The sequence below is a fragment of the Symphalangus syndactylus genome, chromosome 17 (assembly GCF_028878055.3).
Source record: "Symphalangus syndactylus isolate Jambi chromosome 17, NHGRI_mSymSyn1-v2.1_pri, whole genome shotgun sequence".
In the NCBI taxonomy this organism is placed as follows: Eukaryota; Metazoa; Chordata; class Mammalia; order Primates; family Hylobatidae; genus Symphalangus; species Symphalangus syndactylus.
This window is the reverse complement of record NC_072439.2, coordinates 95,359,832-95,379,556: the sequence shown is the minus strand read 5'-3', so window position 1 is coordinate 95,379,556 and position 19,725 is coordinate 95,359,832. Positions and strand designations below refer to the sequence as shown.

The window sequence follows — 19,725 nt, the reverse complement described above, 5'->3', positions numbered from 1 at the left end:
ACTGCTTGTTATCACCACTCAGCAAGTCCAAAACGGAACTCCTGATCTTCTTCCCCCAAACCTGATCCACTGACAGACTTCTATGCAAACTACATCCTTTAATTTGTTCAGGCTAAAGACCCTGGAGCCATCATTGATGATTGACACTCTCTCTCTTTCTCCCCATTGCTTTTCTTCTCTCCCCTCTCCATATCAAACCTGTCAAGAAATCCTGTTAATTCTACCTTTAAAATACATTTATAATCTATCCATTTCTTACCACTTTCACTGCTACTTCCCTAGCCCAAGTATCACCTGGATACTCCAGTAGCCTGGACTCCCTGGTTCTACATCTTGGCTACAATTATTTTCAAAAGAGCAGCCTTTTAAAAGGCACTGTTGTTACTTTGCTCGAAATCCTGCACTGGCTCTCCATTTTACTTAAAATAAAACGGAGGTCTGTACAATGGCTTATAGGCCTTATTGATCTGTTCCTCCCTGCTCTTCATTATTCCTCTAACGTCATCATTTGCCCCGACCATGGCTAGCTCTTCACCCCGACCTGACCATACAGGCCTCTGTGTTGTTCCTTGAACACGACAGCCACACAACCACCTCAGAGGCTTTGCATCAGCTATTCTCCTTGCTGAACACAGGATATCCTCAGGACTACTCCCTCACTTTCTGCAAATCTTGATTCAAATGCCACCTTATCAATGCAATCTATGAATACTCTGGGGCACCCCCATTCTCCTTGCCTGGTTCTGCTTTTTCTTTTTGTACAACACTATTGCCTTCTAACATACTATACAGTTATGTATTATATTTATTATCTAGTGTCTGTCTCCCTCTACTAGAACATACCCTCCATTATGGCAAGGATCTTCTTTGTTGTTGCTGTTTACCAACATATTACCTAGAATGCTGCTAGTACATATTAAGCATTCTGTCAATATCTGTTCAATGAAAGACTCTGCAGCCCCATACCTTCTTCCTGTGACCATGGAGAAATTGTCAGTGCTCCTAGATATGGACTAGTACACCAAGTCACAAGCTCCTTCACCTCAGTAACTTTGCTCTTGCAATTTTCCCTCTCCCTTGCATCATTTCCCCCCCTTTATTAGATCATTATAATGAGCATATAAACATCTTTAACCCTTTTCCCACTTGCTCTGACAATATTTGCCAGCAGTGCTTGCAGCTGCAGCATTTGCCCCAACATAACTCTGCCGTAAAATATCTCGCTTTTATGATTATTTTCACATAGCTCTAGTATACTGACTTTGGAAACAAAAGACATCATTCTATTTCAAGCATTCTGTTTTTAGTAACGGTATGACCATTTACAAAATATAGTAATTTTCAATAGTTGAAAATGTCAAATCCTAGAAAATGCAGAATTCCTATGTGTGATGTTTACATCATTCTCAAAAAGTTGTTGGCCGAAGATTAATTTGATAAATCTGACTTTTAAAAAACAGACATTCTGATGATTGAGACGATTCTGATGTTAGTACTGTTTAGAAATAACTCTAAGAACAGTTTTTATATTTTATTTTCACATTGAAAATTAGTCAGATTTGCTTCAGCTTCAGAGAGTGTGTTTACGTAAAATTAAATGAGCACTGGTGTTGAGCTGCACTTTTTTTTCTAAACAGGAAAAGGGTTAAAAACCTTCCCTTAATCCAACAATATTCAATTGCTACTGCCTCATTTCTCTGCTCTTTTGTCACAATAAAACTAGAAAATTAACTATATTCATTGACTCCACTCCCAATATTCTCATTCTCTTAACTTCTCTCTTATCTTATTCAGAATAAAATCCGAAGGCCTCCCAAGTGGGTCTCTGTCATCCTCTGCTACCACTCTCCCCTCACTCAGCTCCTGCCACACTGGCCTCCTGGCTGTGCCTCCTACTGATTTCCACATTAGGGATTATTCCAAACACGATGTATCAGTTCTTTCTTTGGTTAAAAGTCTTCATTTCAACACAATAAACAGGTCTCACTGAAGCAGTTACTCTCCTAGGGAACCTCACTGAGATGGCCTGTTTTCTTACCTTAACTGGTGAACGTGTCATCATCTCCCCAGATCCTCTCGGGAATATTCGAGCTTGGGCAATCATTTCCAACACACTAGTCTTTCCAGCACTCTGATCTCCAACCACAACAACCTTCCCACAAAACAAAGAACACTTATTCATATTTTTCTGATACCAAATTAAAATAAAATCCTATTTGTAATGCTGCTCTGAGTTTTTTAGTCTTTTAAAATTTCTACAGGTGAAAAAACATTTTAAAATCTGTAAAAAAAAAATGCTGATTGATACATGTGTGCACACTGAAAATAGGAACAGCAAAACTATAACTGGATAAACTGTTTATAGCCTAATTTTTATTTTAAAAACTTGTGCTAATTTAAACCAGTATTTCTAAAACCAGGTTATCAACTTTCCATAAAGCTTTTCCATAGCTAGTTTACTGTTTAAAAACACATTTTCAATTCTATTAAATTTCACGCATATGGCTAATTTAATCCACTGTTCAGTATTTAAATATTACTAATATTATGACTATATAAAGCCAAATATCTTCCTTCATAACACATATAGTAACTCATAAATATAATGTACTTATATTTATTAATATTTATAATGAACTAAAATAGTCAAATAATATTGCTTAAGACATTACTTGGAATATACAAGATTATATTAAAAAAAAGCCTACATCTAGTATGTATATATGTGTATGTGTACATATATATATACACATAATTTTTAAGAAGCTAAGCTGCTTCTTTTTTTGCTAACTGGCAAGTTCACTATCAATTTTTCACGTACCCGTGGCAGATGATCTTGTGTATTATAACTGGCATCATAATCAGAGAGAACATCAAGAACTTCAGAATACATGTCAATCAAAGATTTCTGTAAAAATTTTAAAAAGTTATAATATAAAACAGTGAAAGAAAAAAATATAACAAATGTGTCAAGAGAAAAAAGTGATAAATCCAAATTGTTTTTCCATAATCATTGTATTGTTTTCTCAAATTACATAAATACATCTTCATAGTAAAAACTAAAATAGTACAGATTAAAAGTCCATTTCTCATTCAGTTTATTTAGATACAATGATTTAATAAAGTTAATTAATTCAGGATTTCCTAACATTCTAATTAAGTAAGATGGAAATTATTACTTAATACTGATGAGCTAATACTGAATGCAAGAAAAGACCATTAACACCAAAAAGGCAAAATAAGGTGGTCAGGTAACCAACTGACAATGAAATTATTCTTTGCCAAGTTTGAGGCATGCATGAGAGAGAAACAGGAGAGAGGACAGAGAGCACGTGCAAGCAAGCATCTGAATGAAGGATAAACCAGGAAGACTGTTAAACCGGTAAGGGTGGTTAAGTATCCGCTGACAACTGGGCAGGCTGAAATAAGTGTAGCAAGGGCAAATATCCTGTATATTTTCTTGCTGTAGAATCAGAGTTGAACGTGGTGCTTTGCATTACGTATAACAAGCTTCATGTAATTATTTGAAATTATTACAAATAAATTACAAATTAAAATAATAAATAAATTATAAATAAATTATATAAATTATAAAATAAATTATAAATTATAAATAAATAAATTACAAAATAAAATAAATTACTTAAATAAATTACAAAATAAGTAAACTACAAATAAAATAAAATAAATTATTAAGTAAAATAAATAGGCCTGAAAAAAAGGGGTATCATCAAGCATTTAATAATTATGGATAAGTTTTAATGCTAAGGCAGGAGCAAAATGATGCCTTAAGGTTCCTTTCATTTCTTAATCCCTAGAAAAAATTAAATGGCAAGCAACTGCCAATCCACCCACCTAAAAATAAACAAAAAATGTTAATTGCCACTGCATTTTATGAGAGAAAATACTGTTTCTGAGGTAAACTCTACATATGTTAGCACTTGGAAATGACTTTTCTCAGTTCTAAGTGTCACTTGTAAATAGTCATGTTATCTGTTTTGTGCAGTCATGATTTACAGTCAAAGCTACTAATGCATGTTTGTTAAGCTAAAACTGTATTATCTTTGGACCTTGACTACAGAATGTATACACCATGATTTACTGCAGTTTTGCTACATATAAACTCTGCTTACTTATATGAGATTTAAGTTAAATAATTGTTTCAATTCAATTTAGCACATGTGGTTAGTTTGGTGGGGAATAGTAAGACTCGATTAATTGATAAATAAGCTTACCAATGTGCTCATGATAATAATACCAGCATGTACTTTTTCAAAAATTCTTTAAAATGCCTAAGAAAGCTCTCCTTAGAAGAAAAGTGTTAATTTTTTTAAAAACTGAAGAAAATGGTCTAATCATTCACTGGCATACAAGTAAAGCAATGATGATAAGTCACTTACATGTCCATCAATTAACAATTCTGATTTTATATAAAATTTTATGTAAAAGTTAAGCCTAGAAATAAACTAGATATTTCAGAAAAATAAACTGATTCACGTGAAATAGCTCTTAAAAGTGTAAAGATTTTATGGGCATAGTATAAAACAAGTATTTGGAGACTACAACTTTTAAAATGTCTTAATACAGGAAGAGACCCTCCATCCTCCAAGGACATTAGATTAGAAAGAAAAGGATGACAGCACACTTTACAGCTCCTTAAAAACTGGTACTGATGAACACACAATGTTAAGCGGTAAAATTTTGAGATTAAACAAGATAAACTTAGAATACCTTAAGCTTTCTATGATGAATGCCTTTGTCATCTTTCTGCAATACTAATTTTCTCAATTCTTTGTTCTCCTTTTCTAATCGTTCCAAAATTCTCTGATACTTTAACTGCAACAAAATAATAAGTGTAACTATATAAGAAAAAGATGGGTTATCAAATAGTATTAAGTCTAAATTAAAATCTTCCAAAATCTTCAAGTCATATCTCCTATTTAAAATGTATTACATTTTAAAAGCATCTAGAAAACATTAGGAATAAAATAAACAATGACTATTATCTCTTACAAACAGTGGAAATCATTGTAATTTTCTATCATAATTAAGAATTTCATTTGGAAAATTCCTTGCTACTCACATTGAAAAAATTATTTTGAAATAGTAAAAACGTAAGAATTTAAAGAAGCAGTTCTTAAGTACATTCTAAAAGGGAATATTTCCTATTATATCAAAATTTTAAGTCTTCACATTACAGGGCCATTTAACACAAATTCAAATTCTTCCCTTTCTTGACATTATTTTAGGTTTTAATTAAGATGCTATAAAATAATAATAGCTAGCAGTACCCAAGCATGCATTATGTGACAGACTCATTAGTAAGTGTTGCAAATGCATTAACTCCCTTAGCCTTCACAAAAACCCCATAAAGCAGGAATTACACAGACTAGGAATAAAGAGCGAGGAATATCTGAGAGCCTGACCAAGGTCGCCTGGTAGAGGAGTAGGGTTTTGAATAGAGGTCTGTCAGAGGCTCAAACTCTTCTATGTTTTGTTATGTTTCCATGTCCAGAGATAATATATTAATATTTAAAAGAATGATATAGGCTGGGTGCGGAGGCTCACGCCTGTAATCCCAGCACTTTGGGAGGCCGAGGCAGACGGATCATGATGCCAAGAGATCGAGACCATCCTGGCCAACATGGTGAAACCTTGCCTCTACTAAAAATTAGCCAGGCGTTGTGGCGGGCGCCTGTAGTCCCAGCTACTAGGGAGGCTGAGGCAGGAGAATCGCTTGAACCCGGGAGGCGGAGGTTGCAGTCAGCCAAGATTGCACCACTGCACTCCAGACTGGCGAAGACAAAAAAAGCTGGGAAGACAAATTAGAAAGGATCAAATTTATTTGAGAAGGAAATGTGTAGCCAAGCAACTACTTACAAAAAAAAAAGAAACCAAAAAGAATGATATAAAAACAGATTTTTAAAGAAGACTTATATGTCTAAACAGGTTTTTTTTTTTTTTTGGTAAGTAGTTGCTTATCTACACATTTTCCTTCTCAAATAAATTTGATCCTTTCTAATTTGTCTTCCCAGCTTTTATTTCTTCTCTAAACATTAACAATATAGAGAAAACTATTAAAATAACCCCTTCCTACAACCAGCAGAATGTTTATGTCCAACTTATAATATGCCTTTTATAATAGAAAATATTCCTTATAATTCTTTTAGCTTATTGGAATCTTTCAAGAACAAAGTAATTCACAGGAAATCATGGTTCTATCTTTACAGCAAGTCCAACTCAAGCCAAATTAAAAGAATGCATACATAATTGAACACATACATAGTATGAGACAGGTAGAACTACTGGCTAGACTCTACTATAAACATATTTTTACATAAACTTATTCATTTATATCTAGGAATAGTATATATAACAAAATTCTGGTAGCATCTAAGGATTAGATCTGTGTTGTTTAATACGGCAGCTACTAGCCACATGTAGTTATCAAGTACCTGAAATGTGGCTGGTCTGAAATGAGATTGTGCTGTATGCGTAAAATACCTCACTAATATTTTTTATACTGATCACATGTTGAAATGATACTATCTGGGATAGACTGGGTTAAATATATTATTAAAACTAATTCCACATTTCTTTTTACCCTTTTTTAATGTAAAAATTAAAAATTACACAAGTGGCTTGGATATTTCTATTGGACATCATTGATACGGATAACCCAGTGAATTCTCCATAAGACGGTCTAACAGTGCCTCATGGCTGACAATTACAATTGCATAAATTGAAGGGTTTATATCAAGGGATATATAAGAGGGTAGAATTTCCAGTGGCTCATTTCTTTGTAAACACAAAATCAATTTTGGGGTCTACATTTTCTGGGGATGGAAACATTTTGGTACAGATGCCAATTTGCAGCCATCCTGAAGAGATGTGCTATTGGGCTGTCTCTCAAAGCTCTAGAACAGTAATTCTCAAACTTTAGAATGCAGCAGAATTACCTTGAGGGCGTTTAAAAACAGATTGCCGAATTTCATCCCAGAGTTTCTGATTCTTCAGTAGGTATGGGATGGGGTCAAGAATGTGCATTTCTAATGTGCTCCAGAGGCTATGCTTTGTGACCAATGATTCTTACCCCTGGTTGCAGATTGGAATCACCTGGCTAGGAAGCCTTAAAAACATAGATACAGTGCTCTTTCTAGAGCACAGTTGAGTCTAGCGTATAGTGAGGTTTGAGACTCAATAAATAGATACCAAAGAAACCTGGGACTCAAAACATAATACTGACTGATTATCCCTAATTCAAAAATCTGAAATCCAAAACACGCTGGCCCCAAGCATCTCAGATAAGAGATAGTCAACTTGTAGCTGTTTCACTTTTTCACAAAAAAGAGATCCAAGATTAACTTTTTCTTTTTTTTTTTTAATCCAGACAGGGTCTTGCTCTATTGGCCAGGGAGCAATCATGGCTCACAGTAGCCTTGACCTCCTGTGACTCAAGTGATCCTCCTGCCTTAGCCTCTCAGCTGCTGGGACTACAGGCACAAACCACTACACATGGCTAATTTTTAAAAAATTTTTTGTAGATACGGGGTTTCTCCGGGTTGCCCAAGCTGGTCTCAAACTCCTGGGCTCAAGCGATCCTCCTGCCTCAGCCTCCCAAAGTGCTGGTATTACAGGCATGACCCACCATGCCCAGCTGATAGTAACTCTTTGAACTTTAAAAAATAAGTTAATTAATGCATGTCAGTGTCACCTACATAGAAAAACTGATGATTGAGTGATAGGGTAATTTTTTTTTTTTTTTTGAGACAGAGTCTCACTCTGTCGCCCAGGCTGGAGTGCAGTGGCGCCATCTGGGCTCACTGCAAGCTCCGCCTCCTGGGTTCACGCCATTCTCCTGCCTCAGCCTCCCGAGTAGCTGGGACTACAGGCGCCCACCACCCCGCCTGGCTAATTTTTTGTATTTTTAGTGGAGAAGGGGTTTCACTGTGTTAGCCAGGATGGTCTCGATCTCCTGACCTCGTGATCCACCCGCTTCGGCCTCCCAAAGTGCTGGGATTACAGGCATGAGCCACCGCGCCCGGCTGTGATAGGGTAATTTTGTACTAGAATGTTACCCACTAATTACATTGCACAAAATAGGTCCTTAAAGTAATAATTTTATCACCAACTATAAGAAAATAGCTTTTCTAAGCAGTGCCAGAAAGAGCTTTAGATAAGCATTGTCTGACTGCTTTCAGACTTGCGAAGCAAAGTAAGTTTCCTGAGAGTCCACTAGAACGATGTGGTAGACTCAACTCAAATTTCTTTAACTGTATTAGCTTATCAATGTAAAAATGCAAGCATAAGTTTATACAAGGTCGAGCCACTTTCTCCCTTTTGGGCATAAGATTCACTCAAAATAGGTTTTTACATATAAATGAGTTAACTCCATACTTATCTAGTTCTGTCTTTATTCCTTATTTCCCAATTAGCTTTTGCATCTATCGATAATAAGGTTCTATCATTAAACATTCCAAATTTTGCTCTGTTGAAAAACTAAATGTCCATATCACCAAAGTTATATTCGAATATAATTTTTAAAAGTCCCTAGTTTTTCTTAGTCATCGCGATTACCTGAGTGTGCAGAAGTTCTTCCTGAAGTTGGTCAATTTTCTCTTTGTCTGACACCTAAATGTTTAAAATAATTTTAGTTGAATAGAATTAGGTTTATTCAGAATGTACAGCAAGTTAAATTTTTTTGATAAGTATTGAGAGTTAAAAACAACTGACTTTATATGCATATTTAATCAAAGTAATTTTAAATCAAGTGATTTAAGAAAGTAAAAATACCTGTATTTATCAATAAAAATGGTTCACCAAAATTTTACACTGAGAAACAAAAACCTTAAAAGGCAATCATTTTCCTGTTGCTATTCTAGTCATTTCTTATGAAAGCCTAGTTAGAAAAATAAGAGATCAACACATATGGTTACTAAATTCTTCAGAAGTTGTTTTGTACTAAAGCATAGGGACTCATGTTTGGGGAAATAAACCACTGATATCCCTCCAGAAATGTGTTTTGAAAAGTCAAATACATGTTACTATTTACAGCTATTTAAAAAGCTCATTGGTCACAGTGTATCTTATAAGGAAATATTTTTGTATTGTATCCATTTCTCTACCATAAGTAGCAAATTATGTAATAAATGCAAAGGACAAGTTGCATTTTCAGAGATTTAGGTGGAGCCAAATGCTTGCTTTTAAATTCAATTCCAAGGAAAGATCTGCTAACTCATAATACAGAGAATGCATCCATAGCAATGAAGCCAAGTACAGCAACTAAAATTAATTTCAATATAAAACAAAACTCACAGGTATTGTGTAAACTACTTCAAATTGTTATTAATGCTAATAATTCTAAAATAAAATATTAAAAAACAATTATATAACAGGTTTTAAAGTAGTCACAATACAATTATAAATACAAAATATAATAATCAAATATAATAAAAATGATGTGATTTATGACGAATTCACATAACTGTGCTTTGACTTCTTGGTAACAGGCAGAAGTTGTCATCCCAGCCTTTAAAAATAATTGTCTAATTTCTGAAAATCAAAACTTGTAAATATGAACTTATTTCACAGGAGAAAATAGTTAAATCCATATTTCTCTTCATTTAAATCCTTGTTGATCTTCATTCATCGGTTATTTAAGCAATCACAACACATCATGGCAGCAAATATACATGAAAAAATTTTAATGATTTGCTTATTGAGGTAGACATTAATAAGTCTTGTCCATGCTATGAAAAGTTATTTTAAGATTTTAATTCCTATTTCTAAATACTTTATCATAATTTTCCCAATTTTTCATTTCAATAATATAGATAACAACCCTTGCTAGAAACAAAAGGTACACTCTTTTTTTCTTTTTTCCTTAAAAGCCTATGCCTAAATAGCTCCAAAAATGATCTGGTAATTAGAAAAAAGATAATGCAAACTTCAATTGTTTTCCCATTTCTGTACAGCAAGCACAGATCTGCTGATAGAAGCTTTTTTTCATTTTGACTATGTGTGTTTATGTAAGATGGACAAGAATTATAAACAGTCGCCGAAACTGTGAGGAGACAAGCAAGTTGGAGAGGAGCCCACAAACTAAAGAACAGAATCTTGAAAGCCAATGAAGAAAGAAATAATTCCACATTATGATCATTTGGCATGCCATCACACCGTAACAGTGTGGTCACAAAAAATTGTTATGTGGATTTAATTTCCAATTCATTTTAAAAGGTACTTTGATTTACTTTGTTCCATTAAATATTTATCCAACTGTAGCTAAATTAGCGTGAAATGTATAAACTGTATTAGTATAAATTGTTTTAGTTTTAAATGTAAATACTGACTTCATGCAATATATCCTAAATTATTATAGAAAATCCAGGATTACTTGACATCTGGGGCAATAACTTAAAAACTAATACAATTAAACAAAAAAGTTAGGATGTTCAGTATAAGCCGAGGGCTACAAAAGGTTAACTTAATTTGGTGAAATAAAAAAGTTATATAAAAAGTTAAAATGATATAAGGTTAGTAGAATATTACAAATATAATTTCTATGCTAGATTAGTAGTATTTAATGATCACAACTGTTAAGATGTTTATACATTTGAATTTTAGGATAAAATGTGTCATTTGCCTTTCCGGTACAAGGAATAACTCACGCATGGTTTACCAGCGTGTTTCCTCTCCGCTTAGTTTAATGGAACATCACAATTAATCATAATGTTATATTAAAAGACAGCTGGCCAGGCGCGATGGCTCATGCCTGTAATCCCAGCACTTTGGGAGGCTGAGGCAGGCAGATCACCTGAGGTTGGGAGTTCGAGACCAGCCTGACCAACATGAAGAAACCCCGTCTCTACTAAAAATACAAAATTAGCCCGGTGTGGTGGCATCTGCCTGTAATCCCAGCTACTCGGGAAGCTGAGGCAGGAGAATCGCTTGAACCCGGCAGGCAGAGGTTGCAGTGAGCTGAGATAGTGCCACTGCACTCCAGCCTGAACAACAAGAGCGAAACTCCGTCTCAAAAAAAGAGTAAAATAAAAGACAGCTGGTGGTAAAGTAAAAAATTAGACCTAATATTTCCTAGGAAACAAGATAAAGACATTTAGATTTATAAAACAAACATTAAAGATTGATGAGATGATAATCTTTACCTATTTTCTTAAGAGAATAACACAAGCTATTTTCAATCTGTCACTCTAGGTCTTAACCAGCAATTGGGGTAATTTTGATGTGCTTTACTGATAAAATTCAGCCACTTACAACGAGAACAAGTTCATGCCCTGTTGTTCAATACATTGTTCGCATCATGAAATAAATTTAAAACTCACCCTGACAGAAATGGATATCAATGGTCTTGAAACCAGAGCTTTTCTACAATTCCAGGGCTATGAAACTGATGGAGAAAGAGCGGAATCCTCCGCAGAAATAAGCTAAAGCTGAAAGAGAAAAACCTTTACTAGCTCCTCACAAAACCAAGCCCTGATTTAAAAATTTCAAGTATTTCTTCCTATTAAGCCATTGAGGCCATTCTGAAATTCTGAAATACATATATAAAAAGGTCATTGTAAAAATTTCTATGAATGTGAACATATCCATAGGAGGCAAAACTACCAATGGTAGTTCTAATCTTCTGTCTCTGCTTGAGTTCTTTTGCTGAGAAGATACAGGGAAAATTTATTAGTTGCTACTAATAAGACATCAAAAATGATGATCTACTTAGACTTTCAAGAAGATAAGAGAGAAAAAACAATTAAAAAACAACAAAAAGTACTTGTGGTTTTATGCATCAAGTAAACCTCACATGCCTGGAATGATAAAAATCTCGTGAATTAGGATTTTGATCATGATGGCAGTGAAGAACCGAAAAGTCATCTCTGTAGTAACTACAGGGGGAAAGGAGTGGAGGATATTGTAAGGTACAGTCTTTCGGGATAGTAAGAGGGATAATTACACTATAAAAGAGCATAAATTGCTTTTAAAGTCCCATTAACTTCCCCTGAAGGTAACTACAGTGTGGGCAGGAACAAGCCATGTTTGGTGCTCTACTCAGGGTAAAAAGTCTTGCCAGTCTCTAATTTACAAATCGGGAAAGGGAGATATAAAAGGGTTAAACAGATAACCCGATAAATATCAGAAAGAGGAATAACATCTCTAAGCCCAAATAAAGCCTACTAAAGTAGGCTTAAAATGAACATTAGCTTTCAGCAATGTAGAAAATGAATCAGTATTCATTATGGATATCTCTTGAATTGTCAGATTCAAAAGCTCATCATTAATCTTAAGTCATATCTTAGAATGTTAAATAGCAGGCCTATGGGACTCATTTCCAGTTGTCTTACGAAAAAAACTTAAAAACAACGTGTAACTACAGCTACATTCTTATTTCTAAGTAACATACATGAACATACTTGCTCCTCTCCCTTCTTTCTGTAACAAAACTAAAGTATGGGTGGCTCAGCCTAAGCATCCAATTTATTAGGCTATTTAAATGATATATTCACAGTATACAGAACAGGGATTGTTAAAGTACCGTTCAAAATAAGTCCTCCTTGGCTTAACACATCGACTTTAATTTAACTAGGTAGGAAACTCACTTCTTTTCTTTTTCTAGCTATGTTTTTGCTCACCGAAGCTAAATATACATAGGAATTGATTCCACAGCCATGGAATTGAGAAAAACCAGGAAGTGATGCTGAAAAAATAAATGAAACTATGGTGAGTACTCTGAAGTATTAACCACCACCAAATGAGATAAGGTTAGCCAGCAGAATTACTGCACTAAATCATAATCTATAATACTGGTTGATTTAAATAGTAGAATGTACAAGAATTACATGACTGAATCTTTTTTCCTGACTAGGGTTTGTATATAACTTCAAAACTTTTCTGATCTAATAAGATGTAACATAATTAGCTGATTTCAAGATCTCAGAGTATAAAGTTCATTACACTTATTTCACTTTGACCTAAAAATCTCTTCCAAACATGAACTTTGGGATCTACGTTGTAGGATTACCTAACCATCAAAATCATATTTTTACGGACCTGCTGATTGCACCAACAGCCACATATTGGTATAGACTTACGCTTTTATTAGAACTTGTTCTTTAGCAACCAGAATTATATCAAATTTCCAGTGTTCAAACCCTCAGTGGTCCAAGGTGAAAATTTATTTGTGCTGACTTTGATTAATGTGAAAGCTGTACACAATGAGTTTGTCAAAGTGTAAGAACTACATCCTTTTGCACAAAAGTCAAAATAATTTTCTTCTATAAGAATATGAATGTTCCCTATCCATATACTTTAGCTAAAACAAAGAAATAAATGTTATTCTTTAGTGTGAACTGGTCATCTACAGCAATGCTTTTCATTTTAGAAATAAAAACTTGGGGAGCAAGTAGGTAGGTAAGATGCCTACAAACTTAGGGTGACTCAATAACTGGACCATATAAACAGCAATTCCTAATTTTGTTCTAAATATAAATACAGGGACCCTACAGACAACCTAATTTTCAGAAACCAAAATTCCTCTGCTTGAATTTGTTACTTTTGGCTTTTCCTATACTACCCACTCCAGAAAAGTTACATATTTATATGATGCATCTTTTATATTTTTACTTTGTCAAATTAATTTCTTATATTTGGAGTCCATGAACGGATTAAGGTGACATGATCTTGGCAGAAATGGCTGATTAGTGTGAATGTATCGGCAGCCCCCTTAAACCATCCATCACCTTGCGCTTCTGTTGGGCATAGCTCGTGCTATACTGGCCAGCAGCTCTGCGCGCTTCCTCTTCATGCTCTTGAATTTGTTGTTGTAAGAGAATGAGCTCACCAAGCAGACCCTGCCATGAGTTCACAATGAGGAGAAGAGGAAATTGGGGAGGAAAACAATGTTAAACCAAAGGGTGCAACACAGGAACAGATGTAAGATAGGGAGGGATGGTTAACTTAAAACAGAAATGGAAACTCATTTAAAGCCGTCATACCCTTGGGCTCTGTACTGCATTTCCATTTTCCTCCTCAGTAAATCAGATGTCTCAGAAAAATAAAACAGCATAGTTTAAAAAGTGAAAAGGAAAGTGCAATAATAAGTGCTAAATAAAATGAGCCAGATTTATAAAAAATATGCAGAAAAAATACTGATTTTTTTTTTTAACAGTGTTGATCTTACTGGTCTAAATTTTCTAATTCTCAACGATGATTCTCTCAGGACTGATTGAAGATCATAATAGCTTGCTTACTTATTAAATTATTATTCTTAAGTATTTTTTCTTGATATTTCATTTATTCAAGTAAAGGTCCCTAGGAACACGTTTCCAGCATCAATTTAATCAAGGTCTTACATTAAGTCATATATTCTATGTGCCTTTGCATACATTTGATTAAAATTTAGGGTTCTTTATTTAAATTAAAAGATAATGTTTCAGGTTGTTTTGATTTCATATATATCAAATAACTAGTCTGACCGAATTTTCACTTTTTATGAGCTGTTTTGACAACATTAAATAGAAACAGCCTCTGAGAATACAACCAAGCATATACAAATTACTAAACAAGTGCTATAAAAAAACACAATTAAGATATGAAGACAATATAGTTATTATGAAATTTTGAAATGAAAACAAAACACAGTTTGGACCTATGCACAAAAAATCATCTTTTCTATTTCTAAAATTCATTCCATTTCATAATTATACAATAGTGTATTGATACAATTTTTAATACAGGATATTCACATGTGGCATGATATTAAAATACATGTCATTTCCTGCATAGCTTTATTAATTGATGGCCTATTAGATAATTGACCTCAAAAAATGTGGAGGAAAGACAACCAAATTTGACAATGTTACAAGCCTAATGTTTTCTTAATTAGAAATCCTAAAAAAAGTAAAGTTCTAGTGAATGAGGTAACCATTTGTTTAAGAACAGCGTTCTGGGAAAACAATGGACTCAATTTTTACCAAGTTATAAAAATAAAAAGAGGAAAATGGGTATTTATTAAGATATTCTAAATTAGGAGTTTTAAATAGTTTCAGAGTTAAAAAAAATGGCTGCCCAAAATATTTTATTTTATATAATTAGAAAGTATCTTAAAATCTGGATATAATTTGGAGAATTTTTATTATGTTAGTTTTGATATATTAGGCTGTGATCATTGCCAATATTAGACAATAAATGAAACTAGTTGATTTACTATAAATCAAAGGTTATAACTAGTTGATTTCTTCCACATGACAAATGAAATTCAATATTTGTTTCCAGATACAATAGTATAAAATATAGTTATAAAAAGACATGTCTTTAAATAAATCAGTTTTATGATCATTAACAAACCTATCAAAGAAAGACAATGCTAACTACTATCCTCATCATTCTCATAATTTTTACCTTTAAAAAAAATCATTGCTTTATCAAGCAGAAAGAAGAGTAACCTGATTTATTTTCTTTCATTTGATCATTTATCACAATCCTTTATTCAAATCATTCAAGTGTTCAAATTTCTCAAACAATTCCCTTTAAAGAAGGCTTCCTATGTTGGTTTATATAGTAGTGTACCTGCTATATTTACATACCACTAGTATTCTAATTTATAAAATCCCAAAGTAGTGAGAAAATATTCCACATTTCTTTCTTTTTTAAGACTAGTCAAGTGCAATAGTGAGAAGGGGGCAAAGAGTAGAATAAAGAGTTCAATCTGTAACTGACTGTGATTAATCAATTGAGATAACTCATTCCCTTTGGATCAGCCATGTTCCACATTTCTTACTTGCGTCTATGAGGCACACAATGCTTTTTTATTTATAGCTTAAAAATTCCTCTCAAATTCACTGCTTATGTATATACACAACTGCATGGTAAATACTCCCATCATCTATTATTAGATTTCAAGAAAACACTCTAGAGACATGTCTCTTTCCTTCCACGCCTGTTGCTGAAGCACTATTATGTAAAGATACTTGAAATGAACTGAAATTGACCTCCTGAAAAAGTAGGAAGAAAACAAGAATTAGACATAGAAAAGCTATTTACATGATACTACACTTATACCAAGGTTACCTGTCTTTGATTTTGTGCACCAGTCTTACCCTAAATACCAAGTGATGGCCACACAGCCTCTAAGCTAAGGCCATGTGGAACAGGAAGAGGAAGAAATCTACACATCTACTGTGCAAGATACACTCCTCAGATGTACAAACCACATTTTTCAATAAATATTTTCCCAAGCTTAGACATTTTTCTTTCAAGAAATGGCACAAAAATAATTTTTAAAACTATATATATATATATAAAATACAGTAGTATTTATAAATAACAATAAATAATCATTAACAATCACAGATGATATAGTCTCTTAATGTCTCCTGACTCCTGGCTATTGTCAATTTGACACTGCAGATCTCAATCTCTCATCTCTGTTTTTTTAAATCTCCATCTCTGAATCAGCTTCCTTATCTCAGTCTCATTTCACGTACAGTGTTCTGGTTTTTTTTAATTATAACATCAGATCAAGAAAATCAATAATAACTCCAGAAACCAAAATATCAAATGAAAATACTGTGCTAACCTAAAAGTTAATGAGTTTGGTAGAGAAGATTTTAAGTAATCTTGAAATATGATACTATGGTCTGAATTTTTGTCCCCCACAATTCATATGTTGAAACCTAGCCTCACAATGTGATAGTATTGAGAGGTGGGGCCTTTGGGAGGTGATGAGGTCATGAGGTTTCTGGAGTTACTGGTCTTACAAAAAAAGGCCAGAGCTGCCTGGCCCCTTTTGCTATGTGAGGATATAGGGAGAAGACATCATCTATGAAGCCAAGGGTCCTCAGAAGACATCGAATCTGTCAGTGCCTTGAACTTGGATTTCCAGTTACTACATTATTTGTTGCATAAGAAATCCCAGAAAAGCAAATCCTACTTAAGCAACATTGCTTAATTCCAATTCAGAATATCAAGTACATGAACTACTTTTACAGCCTTGTTCTCCTCAATGGTTGCCAAATATGAAGGCCAGGGAGAATTTGCAGGTAATGAGAGCAAAATATTGAGGGGACCAAAATTTTGTTGGCATCAACCAGATTTATTTACTTTCATCAGCCTCTACTCTGCCGAGTTGAATCAATCAACTGATTTTACTAAGACAGAAGACTATCCCAGGTGCTCTGAGAAAAAGATTTAGTAACAGAAATGGCCGATTAGATAGTAAGAATATAAGCCAAAGTAATAGTGTTTCATATGACAAGTGTTTTAAACACTCAGAAGAATATAATTAATGGAGCTACAAAGGTTATGGAAGGCTTCATGAAGTGACAATTGAGCTGTGCTATAAAGATGAGTGAACATTAAACATGCAGAAAAAAGAAAAGAGATAACTTCAGCTGGAGAGGTACAACATAAACCATAAAATTAAGAATCAGAGGGCTGGGTGGCTCACGCCTGTAATCCCAACACTTTGGGAGGCCGAGGTGGGCGGACCATGAGGTCAAGAGATTGAGACCATCCTGACCAACCTGGTGAAACCCTGTCTCTACTAAAAGTACAAAAATTAGCCAGGCGTGGTGGCGGGAGCCTGTAATCCCAGCTACTTGGGAGGCTGAGACAGGAGAATTGCTTGAACCTGGGAGGCAGAGGTTGCAGTGAGCCAAAATCATACCACTGTACTCCAGCCAGGCAACAGGGCGAGACACTGTCTCAAAAAAAAAAAAAAAAAAAAAAGAATGAGAGTAATACGTTGCAAGAAAGAACATTAATGTATTATAATTTAATAATTATACTTAAAACAATACTACTACTTTTCATGATTCGGGCCATGAAAAAGTCCTTCAAAAATTTTCTATAAATTATAAATGTGCTTGTTGCCTTCTGAATGGCCATATTTCTTACTTCTGTGAGATGCTTATGACCGATCAGAAACATGACAGAACAAAAGCACAGAAAATAAAATGTCTCATTTTGCAAATCAATTTCACTGGAACACAATAATCTTACAGAATCTAAAAAAGGGAATGAACTAAGTGGTCTTGTCACCAGTATATATGATGACTGATATGCAGCAATCGGCTGACTCCCAAATTAAATTAGTCCAATTCTCTAAAGCAGGCAGCACTTCAATTCGTCTTCAGGTAGTTCTGAAGGTCTCCAAGTCTCAGTAATATTCAATTCACATCAAGGGCTACGTCTCTTTTCCTCCAGTGGACATACGTTTTCAAATTTTTGATTAACAAGAAGCATTTATTAAGAGGTGGTTTTAATGTATGTCAATCATACCTCCAGATAGTAGTGTAAGGTTAAAAATGGTTGGTTTTACTATTTTTTTCAATGTTTCGTTAATCAAATCATATGAGAACTTTTGATCAACATGACATAAATAATTCATTAGTGTCCACAAACTGAATGGATATAAATCCAGGCCAAACCAAAGAAACTTGATTAATTCATTAGCCTGTGCAGCATTATGTGGAAATCTATGCTTTCTGTAGACTTTTTGAAGACCAGTATTATAACTTTCCAGGACACCTAAAACTCCGGTAGGAACCCCAGGCTGGGAATCACAGGTTATCGGTTCATCATGTTTATTCTGTCTGACTGAAGTCAAACTATCTGCGTTCCCCTCAGCTCCCCGTCACTCTCACTTCAGTTGACTTTGAATGGTCCTAACTGTTCTGCTATTTGCCAGCACTTCCCCAGATGTGTTTTCCTATTAGAAAGGACAAATCTTTTCTTTAGTTCTAGTTGTAAATGTTTTTCAATTATTATTACTTTTTTCAAAAGCTGATTCACATACACTTTTACATTTCTAGTAGAAGTCTAGCCAGAAACTTTGTTACAAACCTGACAACCATTAAACTAATACTTGACTGCTTCAAACTCTAAATACTGTTTAAATCTGGGGCTTTCAGCCCTCAGACTGAACCAGTTAAAAAAGTATTCAGCTAAAGCCTGGCCACCCTACCACCTCTGATTCTTGCCCACATTTTCAAACGTGATGTCAGACTGATGTCAAAAAGGTACTGCTAAGCTAAGGCCTCTCTTTGCATGCTAACCTTCAACCATCAATTTGTACACAAGTCTCAAAATCAGTCAGTTTAGCTGAGTGACTCATCATTCTCAAGCATCACAAGAAACAGCCAAGCTTTGCAAACACAATGCTGCATATTATTAATAATAGAATTTGAAACCATCAGTTGGGGCTTGAGACACATTTTTGGATAGTAAATTTTTATAGTAGCATTTGCTACAATTTGACTTAACCAGTAATGAAAGTAGCTTAATTACAACTCTAGATTCAGTATGTATAACAAACAGTTGAAAAAAATAATTGGTAAGTCTTCAATGGGGAAAATACGCACCAAAAATTGAGAAAAAGTTAAAAGGAAATAGTTTACAAGGACATTTATTGTCAAACAAGCAAATTAAAACAAGCAAAGAGTAAATTAGAACATAATGTAATAAATTTAATTCCATGTCTATTGTATAAAATAAAATCTGTAAATAAAATTAAATTTCCAAAAATAATTATCTGGCTTCTTTTCTATTATTGCAGAGCTTCTGTTCAATTACTGATTATTCATTTACGATCTTAGCAGGGTTTTAAGGGAATTATCTGAGTCAGGCCCTGAAACAGGTTTTTCATTCACCAAAGTGATCCTAGGCCATAAGAGAGAAAGCAGACATACAGACCTCTCCTAACCAGTTTGGCAAACAGAA

The 19,725-nt window shown here is 34.1% G+C and overlaps 1 protein-coding gene across 30 annotated transcripts in view; it reads right to left on the bottom strand.

Annotated features, from left to right (window-relative positions):
• The window catches only part of OPA1 (OPA1 mitochondrial dynamin like GTPase), a 100,996-nt gene that overhangs the window by 53,775 nt on the left and 27,496 nt on the right, over positions 1-19,725 (bottom strand). For 18 of the 30 annotated variants that reach the window (XR_010116510.1, XM_063620558.1, XM_063620561.1 and 15 more), the window contains 5 exons: positions 13,746-13,856; positions 8,578-8,631; positions 4,732-4,836; positions 2,822-2,908; positions 2,039-2,152 (listed from right to left, as the gene is read on the bottom strand). Coding sequence is in view for 29 of the 30 variants with exons in the window: in XM_063620558.1 (XP_063476628.1) it covers positions 2,039-2,152; positions 2,822-2,908; positions 4,732-4,836; positions 8,578-8,631; positions 13,746-13,856 (471 nt within the window). In the remaining variant the exon portion in view is untranslated. The remainder of the gene's footprint in view (positions 1-2,038; positions 2,153-2,821; positions 2,909-4,731; positions 4,837-8,577; positions 8,632-13,745; positions 13,857-19,725) is intronic. The other 12 variants (XM_063620572.1, XM_063620567.1, XM_063620573.1 and 9 more) reach the window with 1 other exon arrangement.